The sequence below is a fragment of the Schistocerca serialis genome, chromosome 4 (genome assembly GCF_023864345.2).
Source record: "Schistocerca serialis cubense isolate TAMUIC-IGC-003099 chromosome 4, iqSchSeri2.2, whole genome shotgun sequence".
NCBI lineage: Eukaryota > Metazoa > Arthropoda > Insecta > Orthoptera > Acrididae > Schistocerca > Schistocerca serialis.
In genome coordinates this window covers 906,008,058-906,031,324 of record NC_064641.1, presented here as the reverse complement: position 1 = coordinate 906,031,324, position 23,267 = coordinate 906,008,058, and the positions used below count along the sequence as shown (strand labels likewise).

The following is a 23,267-nucleotide window of genomic DNA, read 5'->3' as shown; positions in this document are numbered from 1 at the left end:
TGTGATCCCAAGAATTCCTTAAACAGTTAATTTAATATCAGAACATTCAGCCTCATGTTGGATACGATTTAAATGATCATTAACAAAATTAAGTGCATGATGTTAGTGTTGTAGATAATCTGGTAGTAACCTCACTTGCTTTTCATTGTATTATAACCCCTTCATTGTTGATGCGAGTATAAGAATTCTGGCGTCTGAACATCTTTTAATAATACATCTCCTACTTGTGACACACAGCAATTGTAATGTGTTATGATAAATAGCAGTTGCCATTTCTATTTGTTGTTGTGGAGGTGAGTCACTTATTGGTCATCATAACCTACATAGCCATATTTTAACTAAATTTTGCATGTAACAAAAGTGCCACTACATTTAATGGTTTAGTAGTGTGACTTGTAAACCTGCAGTAATTATTTTGTTTGCCTCTGACCGAGATTAGAGGCAAAACAGTTTTTCTTAAAATGTGTTATGATACATCTTCTGCACTTTATCCAAATAGCTATTCTTTTATTTTGTCAAAGATCATAGTCCTTAGTGTACCACTTTGTTGTTCTATTTGTCACAATGTAATTCAATATTATTTATACATTTGTACTTTGACCATAAGTATTGCGCATTAGAGATTGTGAATGGATGAGAGGCATTGACACAAATTATTCATTAGAAATTGCTAGCTTAATTACAAAAGACAGACATAAGTTTGTTGGAAGGTATTGAGAGATTTTAATGGATTGGCCCATGTGAGTTACTGACATATTACAACATTGTGGTTTGAAGACTGACATTCTGACAAAACATACCATGAAATGTTTTCAAATCTCAAAGCACTATAGGAGAAGTGCTCAGGTTTGAAGCTTTCTTTAGCTTACATATGCAGGATGTCTTATTGCCCAAGAAAGTATTATTATTATTATTATTATTATTATGTAGTATTCTGCCTAGTGGCAGGTCTGTGTCTTCGTAAGGAGAATTTCTGATGCCAGTGTCCCCTGTCTTCAGCTTCTTCCTTCAGTCTGCTGTATCTCTTTCCATCTTTCATGTCATCCAAAAGTTGAATTATTCTTCTCCCTGATCGTACCATTGCTTAATTTTCCCTTCAGTGATACTCTCCGACAATACCCTCACCATGCCGATGGTGCCTCTGGTTCCTTTTCCCTTTCTAAATCCAAACTGGTCCCCTCCTATTACTACTACAATTTTTTGAGTATGATTATTCTCAAATAGTAGTTTGTACTTGGAAATTTTACATGTAGATTCTCGTCACAATTCAATTTTGTATGTATTTCAATCTCTTAAAAGCAGATATTCACATACTTTTTTTAGTAAAATTGAAATTAATTCACACTTAAAATTTTGGAAAGAATCATTAAATTACTTCAGGATTGAAAAAGGGATATTGATCATAATAATTTATGAAGTGGTGGTTGCATTTATTTTCATAATAGTGGAAATGTTTCTGTGCAGTAATAAAGTAACAAAACTTATGTCTTTTTACAGTGGTTTGGGTGTGGATCCCAATGTGGTTCTATGTCCATATGAGCTTAGTGGAACATGTCATGATGAAGAGTGTCCTTACCAACACCAGCAGCAGGCTATTCTGTGATTGCCTTCATTTTGTACAAATGCATCCTGTGTCTTTCATACTGTAAATAGTTGTAAGTAGGCTGTACACAGTTACTTTATTTATTTTTGTCATAGATAAATATTACCTGCTTTTGTAGCTTGTAATATTATGTTTTACAAAGTTTTTGGTGGGATATTGGATCTCTTGTGAATGGAAAACAGTAATTATATACATTGTTTTTAATGTTTTAAAGTTGTTCTCAGTAGTTCTTCCATCAGTTAAAAATAACCTGTTGAACAGGTTTGGTGATTGTGAAAAAGCACCTGTAAAGTCAGTACATTGTAGACGTAAGTGTTCAGTGCTTTAATCTCCAGTATAGAAACCTCTGCTCTGCTATCAAAACTTCAGATGATACTTATTTCCAAGTTAGTAATAGGAGTTAATAACATTGATGTAGAAACAGTGTCCAGAGATGATCTGGAAACCATAAAATACACGGTGAGTCATAAAGGATGAAAAGTATCGTGTTCCTCAAACATTATCTGTCTAATGCATCAACTACTATTTAGTTTTTGCACTGCACTTATTACTTTGGAAATTGAATTCAAATGAAATGTAATGAATTTTGTAAAGAGGTCCTACATTTGCGCATTTTATACATTTGGTTGGGTCAGTCAGTATCCTTGTATTGTACACAAAAACTAAAGCTCTATTAGTAGTAGCATATGATCTTCTGGGCTTGTTGGAGCTAAAGATGTCCACATTACCATCTACTGTGCCATATGATTGTGTCCTTCATAGCCCATGTATAATATTGGCGTTCTTTGAAGTATTGTAGACATGATATATTCTAGTGAAATCCAGTTACATCATTTCTTCATGTGGGAAGATGGGAAAAATACTTTCAACTAATTTTTGTAGTGTAAAATTATTTTTTCATTTGTGTCTTCCCTTGTAATGTTAAAAGGACTGTAATCAGATAATATAAAGTGAGCAGAAGTCATTGAACACCCGTTGAACATATTTGGTTATTGTGAAAAGCACCTGTAAAAAAGTCAGTACATTGTAGAAGTAAGTGTTCAGTGCTTTAATCTCCAGTATAGAAACCGCTGCTAGCATCTTACATATTCCAGGAATCTTCCACTCAGCAGTGATCAATGCTTTCACACTTCAGTGGTTATGATTAATACTTGCTGTATGCTTTGAAATTTGAAGACTAATTTTGTCACCACATAATTGATAGCTTATGTGTATCATGTGAAATAATTAAGGACATGAAAGTCAGCTAAGTTTTATATTTTTGAGGTTTTATGAACCACTTAAATTTTTTTTGGAACAGTTGAAGATCATATGTGTGCCTTACACAAACAGTATCATCCCCTATCAAATAATCAGACTGCGATCAGTTTGTGAGTTGGCTCCCACCTCTGCCAACTCAAATATTTCAGAAAGATTGTAACCCCAGACAGGTTTTGGGATTGGCACAACTAAGGATGTGGACAGATTGAATTTTTGAAAAAAAATGTGCTCTGTATATTGTGATTTGGTAACAGCTGTATGCTGTGTGATTGATTTGAAAGAGACTCACTTATTCTCTGAATGACTGCAGGTTCCATGCACACAGTATGTAAAAATGAACGTTGCAAATTAGTATGAAATTACGTCAAAGGTGGATCAACACCACATCAAAATGTTGCAACTTTTCTGCTAGAATTGCTGAAAAATAGAATTTGTAATACAATAAATATTTATGTAGACATGTGTTACGGTTGATTCATAAGAAAGAAACACATAAATAACTCATAAGCTTGTATATTATGAGATTACCTACAGCTACAGAGCTTGATGCACATTGCGATAGCTGAAAGCCAAAAGCGAGGTGTGAATGGCCAGCCTTCTCCTAGCTGTCCTCTAAAATATTTGAAGGCTGTGCCTTTTATTAGCAAAGCACAATTGTGGACATTTATATTGATGCAAATGTTGATACACACATTTGAAAAATGAATTTTTGTAGAAAGGGCTATTACAAGTTGGTACAGGCAAGATAAAGATGACAAAAAGCTTTCTTGCTTGCACCCCCCTAGCCACTGCCCCCTCCCTCCTTCCCCCTTTATCATTCTTTTCATAGGTGTCTGAAAATCTTTAGTTCTTATCCGGGAATTGCTATGATAAGAGAGTTGTCAACATAATTTTTTATTGAGGACTGAAATACTTCTGGAATCATCATGGAGTGAAAACGAAAACATCCGTAATCGGGGCATTTACTTGCGGCTGACAGCATGATGCATAGAAAGTGTTTCCTCTAACATGATGTTGTAAGTTGTGCCCACACAGCACGCTGATGTTGATGTTGGTTACAGATTTAAAAATAATAGAGGTCAGTCCATGTAAGTTAAGTTCACTTGAATTTATTTTTTGTTTTGATATTCTTATTTTACAGCAGTAAAAACAAAAATTTGTTTGGAACGACATTTTTCATCACTTACATGCCCCATGCCTTTTTTAATCTCACAGTTTTATGAGAAGTGGGTAAGGGATCACATTGCTTGCCCCAAAGTATTTGAAATTTCAGGTTACATGCTGATGTATCAGTATTGTTATACAACGTGAAGTCAGCTTCCAGTGATGGTTTCCCTTCTTTCAGCGCACATACTACAAAAATGCCAACAAAGGTTCTGTGAACCACTCTCATGAAACCTAAAGAACACCACTGTACATTGTGTATGAATTTTGCATTTGAGGTGGTGGTGTGGTCATTTTTGATAGAAGCAGCAAAATTTGTGCGCCCAAAAATATCAATGTATACTCATAAAGTTTGTCAGTTTGAAGTACGGTGCATGCTACATTAGGTAGGCAAGTCTATCACAGAGTGCCAGACATGTCAGATGTTCATGACTTTTACTCACTTTACATCATTTTGATGAAAATAAGTTACTTATCTCTTAGTCTGTTACAGTATCAAAGAATTTGTTCAAATGCATTGTGACATTAAAAACTGCCGCGTTAGTTTATTATGATTTCAGATTGCTGCCATAGTACAATTATTGGAGCCATACCTGTGAGACTGAGACAGGTCGGTAATATATGTGACTATTAATATATTAAATACATCTGCCAAGAATTCTATCCAATAATTGCATGCTTAGCTTGTCAACCAGCTTATGAAGGAGTGCTAAAGATCAGTATACATAGCAGTAGACTTACTTAATATACATAACGAGGAATCTGCATAGGTAATACCAGTTTTTGCATCGTCTGAATGACTCTCAAATGTGAAGTACGATTATTGGTTACTCTTTCAGGTTTGTGAGAACTGTACAATTAGTATTTTTATTTTTTATTGGGATTGATAAGTAAGTTTAGATGTTAAATAAATTGCACATCACTGCATTCTAAAGCAAATCATAGGGATTGGTATCCTGTTTTGTAATGGGAATCATAAGTTTGGCATTATCTTTTGGAGAGTCTGATACTAGGCTACAGAAATAAAATAAATAAATAAATATCTGTTAAAGTTTCTTAATACTCTCTCCATTTTTGAAGACTTTACTATTCATAGAGCTGCACTACATGAATGAGATGGGTCTCCGATAAAACATTAGGAGGAGATAAAATAGAATTCCGGTCTTCCTATCCTGCTTTCAAATCCTAAGGGATTTTGATGAACGCAGAAGGCCAATGCGATGATGGCTCTTTTGTAATGAGGCCTCACTACCTTCTTCATATACAATACTGGTGTTTAATTGATATGTGGAATGGCTGGCAGGCAAAGCTATGAGACAATGTCTTTCCCCGAAGCTAACAAACATTATATATATCAATATAATAGAGGGAAACATTCCACGCGGGAAAAATATATTTAAAAACAAAGATGATGTGACTTACCAAATGAAAGTGCTGGCAGGTCCACAAACATACACACAAAATTCAAGCTTTTGCAACAAACTGTTGCCTCATCAGGAAAGAGGGAAGGAGAGGGAAAGACGAAAGGATGTGGATTTTAAGGGAGAGGGTAAGGAGTCATCCCAATCCCGGGAGCGGAAAGACTTACTTTAGGGGGAAAAAAGGACGGGTATACACTCGCGCGCGCACACACATATCCATCCACACATATACAGACACAAGCAGACATATTTAAAGACAAAGAGTTTGGGCAGAGATGTCAGTCGAGGCAGAAGTGCAGAGGCAAAGATGTTGTTGAATGACAGGTGAGGTATGAGTGGCGGCAACTTGAAATTATCGGAGATTGAGGCCTGGTGGATAACGGGAAGAGAGGATATATTGAAGAGCAAGTTCCCATCTCCGGAGTTCGGATAGGTTGGTGTTAGTGGGAAGTATCCAGATAACCCGGACGGTATAACACTGTGCCAAGATGTGCTGGCCGTGCACAAAGGTATGTTTAGCCACAGGGTGATCCTCATTACCAACAAACACTGTCTGCCTGTGTCCATTCATGCAAATGGACAGTTTGTTGCTGGTCATTTCCACATATAATGCGTCACAGTGTAGGCAGGTCAGTTGGTAGATCATGTGGGTGCTTTCACACGTGACTCTGCCTTTGATCGTGTACACCTTCCGGGTTACAGGACTGGAGTAGGCGGTGGTGGGAGGGTGCATGGGACAGGTTTTACACCGGGGGCGGTTACAAGGGTAGGAGCCAGAGGGTAGGGAAGGTGGTTTGGGGATTTCATAGGGATGAACTAACCTTCGTAACCTCTTAGTTCATCCCTATGAAATCCCTAAACCACCTTCCCTACCCTCTGGCTCCTACCCTTGTAATTGCCCCCGGTGTAAAACCTGTCCCATGCACCCTCCCACCACCGCCTACTCCAGTCCTGTAACCCGGAAGGTGTACACGATCAAAGGCAGAGCCACGTGTGAAAGCACCCACGTGTCTACCAACTGACCTGCTTACCCTGTGACACATTCTATGTGGGAATGACCAGCAACAAACTGTCCATTTGCATGAATGGACACAGGCAGACAGTGTTTGTTGGTAATGAGGATCACCCTGTGGCTAAACATGCCTTGGTGCACGGCCAGCACATCTTGGCACAGTGTTACACCGTCCGGGTTATCTGGATACTTCCCACTAACACCAACCTATCCAAACTCCAGAGATGGGAACTTGCTCTACAACATATCCTCTCTTCCCATTATCCACCAGGCCTCAATCTCCGCTAATTTCAAGTTGCCGCCACTCATACCTCACCTGTCATTCTACAACATCTTTGCCTCTGCACTTCTGCCTCGACTGACATCTCTGCCCAAACTCTTTGTCTTTAAATATGCCTGCTTGTGTCTGTATATGTGTGGATGGATATGTGTGTGTGTGCGCGCGAGTGTATACCCGTCTTTTTTTCCCCCTAAGGTAAGTCTTTCCGCTCCCGGGATTGGGATGACTCCTTACCCTCTCCCTTAAAACCCACATCCTTTCGTCTTTCCCTCTCCTTCCCTCTTTCCTGATGAGGCAACAATTTGTTGCGAAAGCGTGAATTTTGTGTGTATGTTTGTGTTTGTTTGTGTGTCTGTCGACCTGCCTGGACTTTCATTTGGTAAGTCACATCATCTTTGTTTTTAGACACACACACACACACACACACACACACACACACACACACACAGTTGTCTGAAAGCTTAGTGACAGTTTCGCTCATGTTTAATTGAATATCGACCATTCAGTATGTTGACTAAGTGCTGAGTGATTACCTTTACTCCTTCCATTGCATGCTGTATCTTTGTAATTTAATCTAAATGCACAGGACATGTACAGCTGGTGATGTGGTACCGAGTGAACTACACAGATAAGCAAACCTAACAAACGTAATTTACTAACATGTTTCATTAGTGAATGCAAGGACTGTCCAGAAATAAATTTCCAAGGGCCGTTAATTAAAATACCAATAGAGGTGAAAAAAATTATTTGAAAATCTCAAATCTACACTTTTGCCCCCAGGGGACTCACATCTTTAAAGTAAGTACATGGTCACCAGCCCTTGCAGCACTACTTCCCTTTCCATGCTGCAGGTCCACCTTTCTACTATTTGTTTTCCCTCTCTGCCTTTCTACTGAATGATCTTTTTGCTGCCGATTGTGGTTGGATGTGGTTTGTGTTTTGTGCACTCGTTTCCTTACCTTCCAGACCTCTACAATTTTTCATTATTAATTTTATGGTCCCCTCCTTGGGTTTGACTTGAGACTTTTTTTCCTAAATTTTACAGAAGTGTGGATCATGCAGGGAATGTTGCCCAATGCGGCATATATTCCACTTCCAAAACTGAGCGTGGTAGCCGTTCCATTGTGGGAAGTGGTCTCAACTATGTGCTCCTCATGGCTGGTGTCCGGCAACACTTTATTGGTCAGGTAACTGTTGGTGTGGCTGGGTGGCACCCATAGGGAGAGCTCCTGTTTGGCGTGGGTGGTACCATGGCTGAAGATTTGCACACTGAGGAAATTAAACTTTTTGTGCTGGTGGCCGCACGGCTCAGAGACGAGATGAGAAATACTCTCCCCATTACTTGGTTTGTTGTAGGACAGAAAGGATTACTTGGTTTGTTGTAGGACAGAAGGGGATTCCTTTTTGGCTACAAAGCCTTTCAATTAATTGAACATGTTGAGGGCAGGTTTGGAGAAGTAGGAACAGTTTCAAAACTGAAAAGTGGTTCCATTCTCATTACAACTACCAATTGCTCTCCCACTCAGGCACAGGCAACAAAGTGGGTGAAATTCCTGTCACTATAACCCCCCGTTGCATATGGTACAGGGTGTCACTTTCCATGGCTATGTCCTTTTATAGATTGATGATGAGTTGCGTGCTAATTTGGAGCAAAGAGGTGTGCATTTTGTCTGTTGTGTTCAGTGGTGAGCAAAAGACAACAGAGTGCATAATGGAGACTGCATCTTGGTCTTCGAAGGTGACTCGCTGCCTGAGGTGGTCAAGGTGATAGTGTATCACTGTGATGTCAAGCCGTATATTCCTCCTCCATGTGGTGCTACAAATCCATATGATTTGGGCACACATCTTTGCATTCCAATGCCAACTCAGGGTACAGGGATTGTGGCTGTTGGTTGCACATGAATGCTCCTCTGTGTCAGCTGTGAGGAGCACCATTCCTCCTTATTCACCAGACTGCACCATTTCCAAATGCAAAAAGAAAGTCCAGGAATGCAAGACCTCTGATTACCTCACGTATCACGAAGCCAAGAACTACTATGATAGCCTACATATTATGTTATGACAATGACATATGCTACTGCTATGATGATGTTGTCCACTTTAGTAACAGTGGCATCGCCCTCCATGTCTTCTACGTCTGGCCAGCAGACTACATCCACTCCCCTTGTGGTTTGGGGGGCTCCTCCGACTATTTGCCTCCCATCCCCCTGTAGGAGTGCCCAGTGCCACTACCTGTCCACAGGGGATGTCAGTCCCCAACCCCCAGCCTGAGAAGCAACTCCCTCATCTGGCACTCGTGATGAGGAAGGGATCCCTCAGGATGGTCCTTCCCAGAACACTGCTGACCTGCAACCGAATACTAGCTGGTGGCTGAAGGAACTGCAGGTTGCAGGTCATAGGACTTCACATTCCTCCTCTGTCCCATAATACGAGGCAGACAAGCCCTCGCAGAAGGCTAAATCATCTGAGGACAGGTAGTAGTCCTCGAAAAAGAGGGAGTTTCTGATGGACCCTGTGTCACCAGATCCTGCATGTTCTGCCTCTGAATCAGAGGCAGCGTTCCTGGTGGTTCCTATGTCCCAGATCTCCAATACACCTTTATTCGGAACAAGTGTCTATTGGCAGTGTATCTTCACAACCAGTGGCAGCAGCCGACACTGAGGCGTCAACTGTCTCCTTGGTCCGTTCACGCCCCCGCAAGATAGTGACAGTGTGGAACTGTATGGTTTTTTCCACCACTTGGCTGAGTTACAGCATCTTTTGTGTGCGTCCCCAGGTTTTTGTATCACCCTCCAGGAAACTTGCTTGTCCTTCTCAGCTATCGGGGCTCTCTTGAGAACTGCACTGACACTGAAAGAGCATCAGGTGGTTTGCACATACATTGTAGGCTGCAGCTGTTCATGTGAAGAACCTCTGGAATTTACCATCTGTAACGTGTGCCTTCCTCCTGACGATAAAGTTTCCCAGAACACATTTTCTGCACTGTTGTCTCAGCTTCCCCCACGCTTCCTAATATTGGGTGACTTCAGTGCCCGCAATCCTTTGTGGGGTGGAACTGTGACCACTGGTCATGGTAAAGCTGTCGAAAACTTGATCCCGGAGTTCGACCTTTGCCTCATGGATACTTTTTACCCCACACACTTCAGTGGGATGGATGGTCTCCAAAACTGATTGGGATGCTTCCACCACTGCCATTGCTGTCGGCACCCCGGCACATGAAGGTACTGATGTGGTTGTCCAGAGCAGCACTGCAGCCATTCTAATGGGAACTGACTCAGCATTCCCCTCTTCTTTAAGATCCTCCCATCAGAAGTCAGTAATTTGGTGCACCCGCAAGATCGCTGAGGACTTTAGATTGTAGGTGGGCTCTCCAGTACCACAAGTGACATTAGTTGATGGAGCACCTTGTAGCCTTTAAATGGCTCCGTGTCCAGGTCTGTCACCTCATAAAACGACAGAAACGAGAATGGTGAAAGCAGTATGTTGCTACCATTGGACCATGTACCCCTCCTTTGCAGGTTTGTGTGAAGATTTGGCATGTATATGGACACCAGTACTCCATGAGTGTACCTGGTATTATGAATGATGATGCCTACACTGATCCAGACACCATTGTCAAACTTCTTGCTTTTCATTATGTTCGAGGCTGTGTGTGTGAGATGTGCTCAAGCCCTTATCCCTGCCAGGGGTCCAGGGCCAGACTGCACCCACAGCCAAATGCTGAAACACTTTCAGTGGATTGCCAATGTCACTTCCTTGTCATTTTTGATTGTGTAGGGAGCAAGGGGCGAGAAAGTGTGATCGTCCCAGAACTGAAACCGGGTAAACACCACCTTGAGAATCACAGGTATTGCCCAATTAGCCTCACTATTGTTCTGTGCAAGTTGCTCGAATGTTTGGTGAGCCAATGGGTGTGTTGGTACCTCGAGTCTCGGTATCGTTTGTGTGGGGGTCCTGCCCACTTGTCGCGTATAGGGATGCTATGTTCTCGAAATGCTATACAATAATTCAAGCAAATAACATTAGTAGTTTTATTTCAATAAAGCAGATTGACAATACTTAACTTGTGTGTACAACAAGTGTCGCAATCAATGGACAAAATGCAAACAGTAAAGTTCTTTGCTATAGACAGTGCCCAAACAAGCAAAGGATATTGATCACTAATAACTTTTCTGCGAGTGCCGGTCTACAACTGTGCTAATACTGCCCAATACTCCGAATACTGAGCAGCCAAGGCTGGCAGGAGCGGCACTTATATTCTTCTCTTGTAGAGGCCTCCCATCATGGTGTGGTCCTAATCAGCACACCATTGGCCAACGTCGTGTCACCGCCTTCTTTTCTCTTGCGTTTATAATCTTCGTTCCGGCGCTTGTGGTTATGCCAGAACAGTTTGGCTTCGTCCTGTGATCATTCTACTGCTGACAATTTGGTCTGCTGGAGTCCATTATTCAGTCAGCTTTTCCTAAGGTCAGCATCTTATAGCTGTCTTCTTATACTTGGATAGGGTTTAAGACACAACACAGTGTCACCACATCTGTGCTACCCTCCATGAGTGGGGTCTCTGTGGCCAGCTTCTGATTTTTATCTGGAACTTCTTGTCTCACTATTCTTTCCATGTTCAAATTGGTGCTTCTTACAGGACTCCCCATATACAAGAGAACATGGTACTACAGGGCTCAGTATTGTGTTTCTTTTTTTACTGGCTAACAAAGGTCTAACTGCAGCTGTGAGATCTACAGTGTCACCCTCCCTGTATGCTGACAACTTTTGCATCTACTATAGCTCCTCAACTGTGGGTGTTGCTCAACAATTGCTGCAGGGTCCTGTACGAAAGATGCAATCCTGCGCTCTCACTCATGGCTTCCATTTTCCCATTGCCAAGAAATGGGTCATGCATTTCTGTCACTGTCATACTGTCCATCCCCAACCAGAACTCTTACCTTGAGGACCAAGTGGTCAGTGTAGTGGAGTCGTAACGACTTTTGGGATTGGTCTTCAATGCTGACATGACTTCCCCAATCTTCACCAACTTAAGCAAGCATGCTGGTCACAATTTAATACTCTTCACTGTCTGGTAATGCCAGCTGGAGTGCAGACCGCTCTACACTTTCGCGGCTGTACAGAGCTCTGATCTTGTCATGTCTTGATTATGGAGTGTGGCATATGGCTCAGCATCGCTTTCAGCATTGCGGATGCTGGACCAAATACACCATTGTGAGGTCCGACTTGTGTGAGGTACCTTTCGGACCAGTCCTGTGAGCGGGTATTCGTGGAGGCTGGCATACCTACCCTTCAGATCAGGCGTCAGCAACTACTGCTTAGCTATGCAATACAAATTTGCTATTCCACTGTCCTTTTACCTGGTATGCAGATCTACCTCTGACAATAGAGGCCAAGGTCTGGAGTCACGATCATTGTTCACAAGCATTCTCTGCTCTGAACTCACACTTTCCCCACTGTGGCCTCTAGTCAGGGGAGGCATTTACCCGGTTCTCGAATCTGCCTTGACCTCTCCTTTGTAATGAAAGACTCGATAGACCATATGATTTTTCGTCGCCCTGTTTCTGGATGTCCCTACACATTTCTGTGCTCAGATGTGGTTATACACTGATGAGTCTACAATCAACAGGTGAATCGGTTTTGCCTAAACACGTGCAAGATGCTGTGAACTATGCTCCCTGCCAAATGGATGCAGTTCATTCACTGCAGAATTGGTGGCCATTGCTCCAGCCCTCAGCCACCTTTATTCTTGCACTGACGCATTTTTCTTAATCCTTGAGTACTTCTCAGGCTGTTGACAAGTGCTACCCTGAACACCCATTGGTTGTGACTGTCCAGGCTCTCTCTCCACATGATCTCCACCACGCAGGACAGTCAGACACCTTTGTGTGAATCCCTTGTCTCACTGGGATCCCAAGAAATGAACATGCTGACTAGCCAAGTTGGCTACCATGATGCCGACTTTAGAATTGGAGGTACAAGAATTGGGTCTTTGGTCAAATCTACAAAGACAGTTATCAGAGGCTTGGAATGTGAATTATTGTGCCTTGGTTTCTCCAAATAAACTGTTAAGCATAAATTCACCACAACTATGTGCCATTTTTCCCTTTTTGCTCCACTTTTGCATTTGCATTGGCCACACTTGGGTGGCCCACACTTACTGGACTGCCCTAATTTGGCCACCTTACTGTGAAACCTTAAACTTGCTGATACACTACCTCTGGTGCTAGTGGACGATGCCAAAGCAGCTGATTTGGTTTTATGTTTAACCACAAAAGTGGTTTTTACTACTGTCTGTGACATATGACACATTAACCTTGTCGGCTGGTGGAGGAATCTCAGAGGTGCCCTGTCACCTGCTCTGACCCTAGGGCCACTATGGCTACCCTTGCTCAGTAGTCCAGCCTGACTCTTGCCCTTCCCACCTTCTTAAGTCTTCTTATTCTTTTATATCTATTGTTGGTTGACAGACTCATCATCATTGGTCTCTCTCCTGATATTTTATCTTGTCCGTGTAGCTAGTTTTCTTGTTGTAATGGAGGGTGTGGAAGCACTGGTTGAATGCAGAGGATGTTCTCCGGTCACATAACATGTTCTGGGGACCTCCAGCTGCTTTCTGGGCAGCGAAACTTCCCACTTTTACCCTATTAGCCTTTTACTGCTTTTTCCCTTCTACTTGCTTGTATACATGGCTTTCTGATTCTCTGATACAGTGGAGTCCATTGGGAATTTGTCTTTTATGTACTTCCTCACCGGGGTTTCCTGGCTTACACACGGAGGATTAAGGCACCAATGATCATGCAGTTTGGTCCCTTCAAGTCCCATCAATCCATCCATCTACACTTCTGCATTATTTTCTCACATGATCTCCATCCAGCTTTAACCATTTATCTCTGTTTGTTGATCGGTTCTTTTTGACTGAAATTCTACCACCTTACAGTGCAGCCAGACCATGATAGTGTCTAGAAGTTCCTTAATGAAATTAAAAGTACTGTGGTCCAGTACAGTTTCTTATGTGTAGAAAGGAGCAGAAAGTGCTTGGAGTAAAGTCTAGGCGGTAGGATGAATGTGACACTCAGTACGTGGACTTTGTTAAGAAAATTATGATGCTGCTGTGGCCGGGCCCTAAAGGCAGCAGTATTTTATGTGGAGGTCATTTATTAACCACTTGAAAGGTGTGCTAAATCCATAAATCTGGAAGTTGATTGTAAAGAAAAGTAATACTGAGGTGTAGATTTAAGATTTTTTGAAATTAATTACATGTAACTAATATTTTATGTATAGCCCGTTAAAGATTAACATATTTCTCTCATAATATTTATACATAAAAAATATAAGCTGAACAAGGCAAATGCTGTTTTAGTTTAGCTTGGTATTGTTTGACATTGTGGAGGTGGTTTTGCCATGTTTACCTCAGCTCTAGAAGTGACCCAAGAGGGTCTGGGGTGGTATTAGTTAGTGATCTCAAAATGTCAAACATTCATCTGAAAATCTTATTTATAGAGGAAAAATTTGGACTTTTGTACCTACCTGCACTGTCTAACTACTTGGAAGTACGTGATCAGTGTTACTGAGGACAAACTTCTGTCTTATAGGTGAACCAGCATGAAAGACATTGTCCATGTTAAAATTCATTGTAGCAAATAGGTGTACATGCTGAATATATGTTGTTCCTGTGAAAGTTGTTGCAGACAATATTTTACATTTTGTGTGACAACACAGTGATATTTGAATAAGTACTTACAGTGATTATATAAATGTGCACATGGGGTAAGAGTAAACAGTAGTTGTTGCCCCTTTCCTTCCCGACCCCACCTTTGTTAAAAAGTAATCTTGAGTAAGTTGCAAGCATCCTAAATTTTGTTAATCACCATTAGTTACAAAATTTATTTTCTGCGTAAGTGCACATTATAAAACAACTGTGTATTTTGGATCTGTCAGGTATTGTTGGAGTAGGCAACTTGCACCAGCTGAAGAACCCAACTGGGTCATTCTTCAAAATATTGTGCAGGAAAATTAAATTAATTACTTAGTTGACAACACAAAGGTACACAATCTATACAACTCTAAGAAAACTAGAAAAGTCAAACAGCAGGGGCAGTCAAGACATTTGAGCATGGACTGCTCAAATGAGTGTAAGTTAAGTCTAATGTAGTTGCTGTCTACATGCAAAGTGTCCACATTGATATCCGTGGAACTTTCACCCAACTACACGCTCCGTACAATTCAAGCGAGTGTAAAAGCCAGATGGAGACCTCTGATGGGTATGCGTAACAATTTAGCACACATACCCTGGAAAACACAACTGGATTGGTCGTCAAAATATTGTCCAGATAAATGAAATCAGAAACTTGGCTGAACACCTGAAAGCACACCATTAACTGTTCTCTACTGTGTTGTTGGACAAAGAAAACCAAAATCACCCATGAGAAAAAGGAATTCGAAGTATACTTAGTTTCATAGGTTGAAGTGAGCCAAGCCTAGATCTATCATAAGCATTCGTTAGATTTTGGCAATGTGCTATGACAATATGTATAATGTATGTGGATGATATGAGGATATTTGAAGTTGCTGTGTGGAAGTGGTAAAGGATAGTCCTGAGAGTTATTAGGCACAATACTAGCCAAGGTTACACAGTGGTTTTGGAGAAACATGCAGTTCTGTTATGTTTCTAAAGTAATATAGAGATTAACAGTTTCTCACTTGACTAGCTTCTGGCAAGGCAAGTTTCACAACAGACTGATGAAGTCACCACTTCATAAACTAACTTTTAACGAATGTAAAGACCTAGGATGAAAAACACCTCTGGTGAATTAATAGTGATCATTTGTATTGAGCCAAATATTAAATGTAAGAGCATGGAATGTGAACAGATCAGCTTTCTGTAGTAATTTTAGGGCTCCTATGAATTGTCCCAGAGGATGCATTGGTGCGTGGTGGTGGTGGTGGTGGTGGTGGTGGTGGTGGTGGTGGTCAGCCCGAAGACTGGGCTCCTGTGGGTCTCCACACTTCTCTCTGTTCTGTGCATGTCTCCTTGTATCTGAATAATTACTGCAACCAACATCCATTTTAATATGTTTTATGTGTTCATTCACTGGTCTCTCTTTACAATTTTTACTCCTCCCTGATCCTACATTTCCTTCCATTGTCCTATCATGCGATCCCTTTTTAGTCAAGTTATGCCATAAATTTATTCCCCCCCCTCCCCCCCCCCCCCCCCATTTTGATTCAGTACCACTTCATTAGTTATTCGATAAGATTGAATATCATTCAGCATTCTTCCGTAGCCCCACATTACAAAAGCTTATCTTCTTTTCTTGTCTGAAATGCTTATTATTGGCATTTCACTTTGTAGGAGGCTACTCCAGAGCCAAATACTTTTCGAAACAACTTCCTAACACTTGAATTGTAATAGATGTCAATAAATTCCTTTTTTCCTTAAATGGTTTTTTTTACTATAGCCAACCTCCATTTTATAACCTCCCTACTTTGTCATTGTTAGTTATTTTCCTGAACGAACAGCGAAACTCATAGACTACTTTCAGTGTCATTTCCTAATCTAATTTGTTCAGTATCACCTGATTTAATTCAGCTACATTCATTTACCTTGCTCCACTTTTATTAACATTCGTGTAACAACCTCTTTCCAAGACACAGTATTCATTAATGTGACTTGCTCTTGCAAGTCTCTTGCTGTCCCTGACAGAATTATGGTGTCTTCGGGAAACCTCTAATTTTGATTCCTTCTCCCTGACATTGAATTTCCGTTGCATATTTCTGTTTGACTTCTTTCACAGTTTGCTCAGCGAACAGGTTGAATAACATCAAGGAGAGACTACACCCCCGGGACGCTCCTTTCTGAACTAGTGTTTCTCTTTTATGGCCTCAGTCTTATAACTTGAGTCTGTTTGTGCTATAAATTGTCAATAACATTTTACCCGTACTACCTTTAGAATTTCATATACTGTATCCTAATTAACTTCCTCAGAAGCTCTCCCCTGTTGGTCTGGGGATTAGAAAAGCCCCGTGGTATTCCTGCCTGTCGTAAGAGGTGACTAAAAGGAGTCTTACACCTTTCAACCTTTATGTTTTGGTCCCCTGTAGGGTTTGACCTCCATTTTTCAAAATTTTCTCAAAGAGCGAGCCAACTGGGGAATGACGCCTTACGTGGTGCATCATGTCCATCGTGCATTGAGATCTTCAGCCCACTTTCTTGTTGTTGCATTGCAGTCCCGCCCATTCTACATCTCTTGGGCAAGGACATCTTCCTGGGTGCGTTTTCCACCATGCACTACGCAGTGTCACTTTCTGTGCCAACGACCATGGACTTCTTTGCATCTTATATCCAGCACGGTAGCCGGTCCATTATGGTGGGGCCGCTATGTACCCTGTTGGTTGTAGCCCCCTGACAACACAGGGATCGCTCTGCTGATGCCCGCGCTGTTAACTCCCCACGTATGCCAAGGAGTAGATGCCCATCACCCTGGGGCATCGGGATTCCCAGCAATGGCCATCCTGCCATGTGGCCTTTGCTGCGGCAGGGTGGTGCCCGTGGGGAGGTCCCCTGGTCGGAGTGGGTGGCATCAGGGCGTATGACACGCCATGAAGCGTAATACATAATCACATGCTGGTGGTCTGCCGCCAGCAGTCTCTTAAGTGGGCAGTCTTATTTCAGTGGGAAGAAATATGACTTCAAGTTGTTCCCCTCCCTGGTCACACCATGGGAGGGCCACTAGGCTAAGGCTGGCAGTGTAGTTTATTCGCCCTGGTACCTCATATGTACACGAGTTAATGGGGAATCTTTCATGTCCATGAAGCCTTAGTTTTTTGTGGAGCATTTGAAGGAAAGGTTGGGGAGGTGGAGGGCTTGTCCAAAATGAGTTCTGGGTCAGTTTTGATAAAAACAGCATCCTCTGCCCAGTCACGGGCATTATGTGCTTGTGGGAAGTCGGGGGATGTTTCTGTTACCGTCCCGTCTCATAAGTGCTTAAATATGGTCCAGGGTATTATACTCCACAGGGACCTTCTTTTGCACTCTGACAAGAAGCTGCGCGCCAGTTTAGAGTGGTGAGGTGTTAATTTTGTCTGGCGCATCAATCGGAGTCTGAGGGGTAACAAGGTTGCCAATGGTACCTTCATCTTGGCTTTCGAGGGTGGCACATTGCCCAAGAAGGTCAAGGTGATGGTCTACCGCTGTGACTTCAAGCCATATATCCCTACCTCGATGCAGTGCTTTAAGTGCTGGAAGTTCGGCCATATGTCTTCTTGCTGTACTTCCAGCCCCACCTGTCGAGATTGTGGATGTCCATTGCATTTCAATGCACCATGTGCCCCACCTCCCAACCTGTCAACTGCGGAGAGCATCATTCACCTTACTCACCAGACTGCAGGATTTTACAGAAAAAGGGGAAAATCATGGAATATAAGACCCTCGATCGACTGACCTACACTGAGGCTAAGAGGAAATTTGAGCGCCTACATATTGTGGCAATGACCTCTTCATATGCCGCCACTACGAGAACAGTTTTCGCCCCATCAGTTCCTCGAATTCCTGTCGCCTCTCAGAACCGGGAGACTACACCTGCTCTCTTGATGGTGGGGGGGCACTTCTCTCTCTGTTGCTCCCGCACCACCTACTTCAGGAGCAACACCCCCCCCCCCCCCCCCAACCATTGGAGATTTTAGTCCCCACTTCTGAGCCAGAGAAGCATAAGGCTTCTTCGGCTCCTCTCACTTGGACGGGGTCCCTTGGGTCACTCCCTTCGCAGGTTTCTGCTATTGGGAAAAATGACACCCGCCAATGGCTGAAGAGTCCAAAAGCAGCTGGTCGTCGTGGGGACTCATTCAGTTAAGTCCTTCCAGCGAGGGAAACCCAAGGAACAGTGCGAGAAATCGGAAAAGAAGACCCCAAGAACAAGGAACTTGTGGTGGCACCCACACCACTGCTACCACCAAGCTCTGCGTCTGAGGATGGGGTGGAGATTCTGGCATCCGCTGAGGACCTAGATCTCTCCGGACCCTCAGACACAATGGATATAGACTGCTCAGGCAAAAAGTTGGGTGGCTGCAGGTGACCCTGATGCGTACACTGCCTCATTGAGTGTTCCCTGTCTCACGATAAGATCATCCTCCAGTGGAATTCCGGAGGATTTTTCCACCACCTGGCTGAGCTATGGCAACTGTTAAGCTTTACACCTGCTTTCTGCATTGCCCTCCAGGAAACCTGGTTCCCGGCAATGCAGACCCCTGCCCTCTGTGGCTATACGGGATATTACAGGAACCGTGGCGACTATAATAGTGTGTCAGGTGGACTTTGTGTTAATGTCCTAAACTCAAATCCCTCTTGAAACTGTGGCTGTCAGAATACGGACTACACAGGAAATAACTGTCTGCAATGTATATCGTCCTCCAGATGGTGCAGTACCCTTCAATGTATTAGCTGCACTGATTGATCAACTCCCTGAACCTTTCCTACTTTTGGGAGATTTAAATGCCCATAAACCCCTTGTGGGGTGGCACTGTGCTTACTGGCCGAGATGTCGAAACTTTACAGTCTCAGTTTGACCTCTGCCTCTTAAATACTGGAGCTGCCACACATTTCAGTGTGGCTTGAGGTAGTTACTCTGCCATTGATTTATCAATTTGCAGCCCAGGACTTCTCCCATCCATACACTGGTGAGCACATGACGACCTTTGTGGTAGTGACCACTTCCCCATCTTTCTGTCACTGCCCCGGTCTCAAGCCCACGGACGCCTTCCCAGATGGACTTTAAACAAGGCAGACTGGGAAACTTTGACCTTTGCTGTCACCATTGAATCTCACCCACACGGTAACATCGATGTGATGGTTGAGCAGGTGACAACAACAGTAGTTTCTGTGGCAGAAAACACAATCCCTTGCTCTTTAGGGTGCCCCCGGCGAAAGACAGTCCCTTGGTGGTCACTGGAAGTCGCTGAAGCAATTAAGGAGTGTCGGCGAGCTCTACAGCAGCATAAGTGGCACCCTTCCCTGGAGCCTTCAAACAGCTCCGTGCTCGCGTTTGCCAACTTTTCAAACGACGGAAGCAGGAGTGTTGGGAGAGATATGTCTCGACCATTGGGTGCCGTACGTCACCTTCCCAAGTCTGGCCAAAGATCAAACGTGTTTTTGGGTACCAGACTCCAACAGGTGTTCCTGGTGTTAACATAAATGGCGTGTTATCTGCCGACGCAAATATGATTGCTGAGCACTTTGCTGGAGCCTCAGTGTCGGAGAATTCTCCCCCAGCCTTTCGCACTCTCAAATGGCAGTTGGAAGGGAAAGTCCTCTCATTCACTACACGCCACAGTGAGTCCTATAACGCCCAACTTATGAACTGGGAGCTCCTCAGTGCCCTTGCACATTGCCTCGACACAGCTCCTGGACCAGATTGGATCCACAGTCTGATGATTAAACATCTCTCTTCTGACTACAAGCAACATCTCCTCTTCATCTTCAACCAGATCTGGCGCAATGGCATTTTTCCATCTCAATGGCGGGAGAGCACCATCATTCTGATGCTCAAACCCAGTAAGAAACCACTTTATGTGGATAGCTATCGGTCCATCAGCCTTACTAACGTTGTTTGTAAGCTGCTGGAACGTATGGTGTGTTGGTGGTTGGGTTGGGTTGGGTCCTAGTCATGTGGCCTACTGGCTCCCCGTCAGGGCGGCTTCTGCCAGGGTCGCGCAACCACTGATAATCCTGTGTCCCTAGAGTCTGCCATCCGAACAGCCTTTTCCAGACGCCTACACTTGATTGCTGTCTTTTTATTTACGAAAAGCATATGACACGACCTGGCGACATCATATCCTTGCCATATTATACGTGTGGGATCTCATTCCTTCATTCCTTCATTAAGGAATAAATATACTGAGAATCTGTGTTTAATATGCCCAATTCTTTGAATAGGTTTCGACATGTTGTTATTGGATTTACACTACTCATTACTCTTTATACGCTTCTGTACTCTAAAAATTTTTTCTCTGTTTGTGGAGTTAGCCCAAAATATGATACCATATGATGTAATGGAGTGAAAATTAGCAAAATATGCCAGTTTTTTTTGTATTTATATCTCCTGTGTCTGACATCATTTGCATTGCAGACACAGACTTGTTTAGGTGCTTTAGCAGTTCGTTAGTCTATGCTCCCAAATGAATTTATTATCAAGTTGTAATCCCAAGAGTTTTACACTCTCAACTTCTCCTATTTCCATGTCATCATATTTTATACACACACCAGAAGGAAATCTCTTGGGAGTTCTGAACTGCATATAGTGGTCTTCTCAAAGTTTAATGACAGTGAATTGGCTGTGAACCACTTATTAATGTCGGTAAAAATTTGATTAGCTGCCCTTTCTAAATTTATATTTGATTTACTATTTATTGCAATGTTTGTATCATCTGCAAATAAGACAAACTTGGAATCTGGTAATGTAACAGATGACAGGTCTTTAATATACACAAGAAACAGTAGTGGACCTAGTATGAAACCTTGAGGAACACCACATGTAATTTCTTCCCAGTCAGATGATGTCCGATTACCTACTGCTGAAGTGTTACATATTGACACCCTTTCTTTTCTATTAGTAAGATATGACTGAAACCACTTTGCAGCACTACCAGTGACGCCATAATATTTTAATTTACTTAAAACAATGCTGTGATTCACACAGTCAAACGCCTTTGATAGGTCACAGAATATGCCAGTTGCCTCTAATTTGTTGTCCAATGAATTAAGGACATTTTCACTGTAAGCGTAAATAGCTTTCTCAATATCAAAACCCTTAAGAAACCCAATCTGTGACTTTGACAGTATGTTATTTTCACTAAGGTGCTTAAGTAGATGCTTGAACATAACCTTTTCAAAGATTTTTGAAAAAGCTGCAAAAGTGAGATTGGTCGGTAATTTGACGGCATTTCTTTGTCCCCTTCCTTTTGGAGAGGTGGGAATGTTCCTGCTACAAGTGATTGATTACACAAATAACTTAAGATATGACTAAGCTCACATGAACACTCCTTTATTAACTTTGTTGATATGTTGTCATAACCACTAGAATGATTTGATTTCAAGGACTTTATGATGGATTCTATTTCTGTGGGTTAGAGTTGTTGGAGCCAAGGCTAGGCGTGTAATTAAGGAGAGCAAAAGGTCATGGGAAGTGTTCCTGGACTCTTGTTGGTTGTTCCTCTTGGTCTACAAAAGGATGAGAAGCCATCTAGAGGATTTCCAGTAAATAGTTATTTACTGATAGCAGCAGTGCTGAAACAGGGGTTCTGAACATTTGGAGACATTGCTTAGACACTGGCATTTTGCGAAAACTACTGTGAATGCCAGACAAGATCTGGTGTGTCGCCACTACTGTGCGACTGTAGAGAGGGGCAATTTGGATTTCAGATCCCACAATTTTGAGTCCTTTCTCCTTGTGGGACCTGGAATCAACACTGTCTGACACTCGTGACACTGCACCCAGTCATGATCAAATCAGGTATTGCATGCATCGACATTTGCCAGCAGTGTCATAGGAAATCATCCTCAAACGTTTTAATTTAATACGGCAGTCAGGTCAACTCTCCAGCTCAAGGAGAGAGGCAATTTTGGTACCTCTCCTCAAACCAGGAAAGGACTGCACTTGTCCCAGAGTATCGCCTTAACGAGTTATGTAGCAAAGACCCTGGAGCAAATGGTTAACCTTTGTCTGGTCCTTGTTAGAGACACGGCAAGTCATTAGCCATTCTCAGTGTGGATTCTGCAGAGTTTTCTCCACTGTCGACAGCCTGACACTACTAGAGACCCTACTAGAGGTGTCTCTTCAGCAGGCTTTTCTATGAAAATATCACTGTATCGGCATATTCTTGGAGATCAGTAAGGCGTACGATAATACTTGGAGACACTATATTCTCACACAACTGCGTCAATGGTGCTTTTGTGGCCACCACCTCATCTTCATATGGTCTTTCCTATCTCAACGGTTTTTTAGAACCCTAGTTGATGACACACTGTTGTTTTGAGAAGAAGAATGGTGTCCCTCAGGGCAGTGTTTAAAGTGTTACCCTCTTTGCCATAGCCATCAACAGTTTCATGTCTACGGTAAGGGGTCCATATGGAGTCCACACAGTGCTCTTTATTTGTGGTTGATTTTGCTGTTTTCTGTTCCTCCTCCAGTATCACAGCACATTAGTTGCATCTTATGTTGCAGAGGCTGGAGGCATGGGCTGCGAAGACAGATTTTCAGGACTTCATCCTACATTTTAGAGACTCGTGGGGTTCTTGGGCCTCATTTTTGACTCTAAATTGTCATGGTTGCCACATCAGAGAGACCTGAAAGTCAGGACCCTCAGGGCACTGAATGTCCTGAAATGCCTTAGTCACGGGTCTTGGGGAATGGACAGGGTGTCTGTTACAGTTTTATAGGGCTTTCATGTGTTCGCAGCTGAACTATGGGTGACGGTGCATTGATCGGTGAGGCCTTCTTGTTTGAAGCTCACTGACATTATCCACCATGAGGG

At 42.6% G+C, this 23,267-nt stretch overlaps 1 protein-coding gene across 1 annotated transcript in view; it reads left to right on the top strand.

The window, feature by feature from the left end:
• The window catches only part of LOC126473580 (uncharacterized), a 76,900-nt gene that overhangs the window by 42,585 nt on the left and 11,048 nt on the right, over positions 1-23,267 (top strand). The window contains exons 5-6 of the mRNA XM_050100725.1: positions 1,498-1,655; positions 4,572-4,637. Of these exons, the coding sequence (XP_049956682.1) occupies positions 1,498-1,603 (106 nt within the window). The 3' untranslated portion in view covers positions 1,604-1,655; positions 4,572-4,637. The remainder of the gene's footprint in view (positions 1-1,497; positions 1,656-4,571; positions 4,638-23,267) is intronic.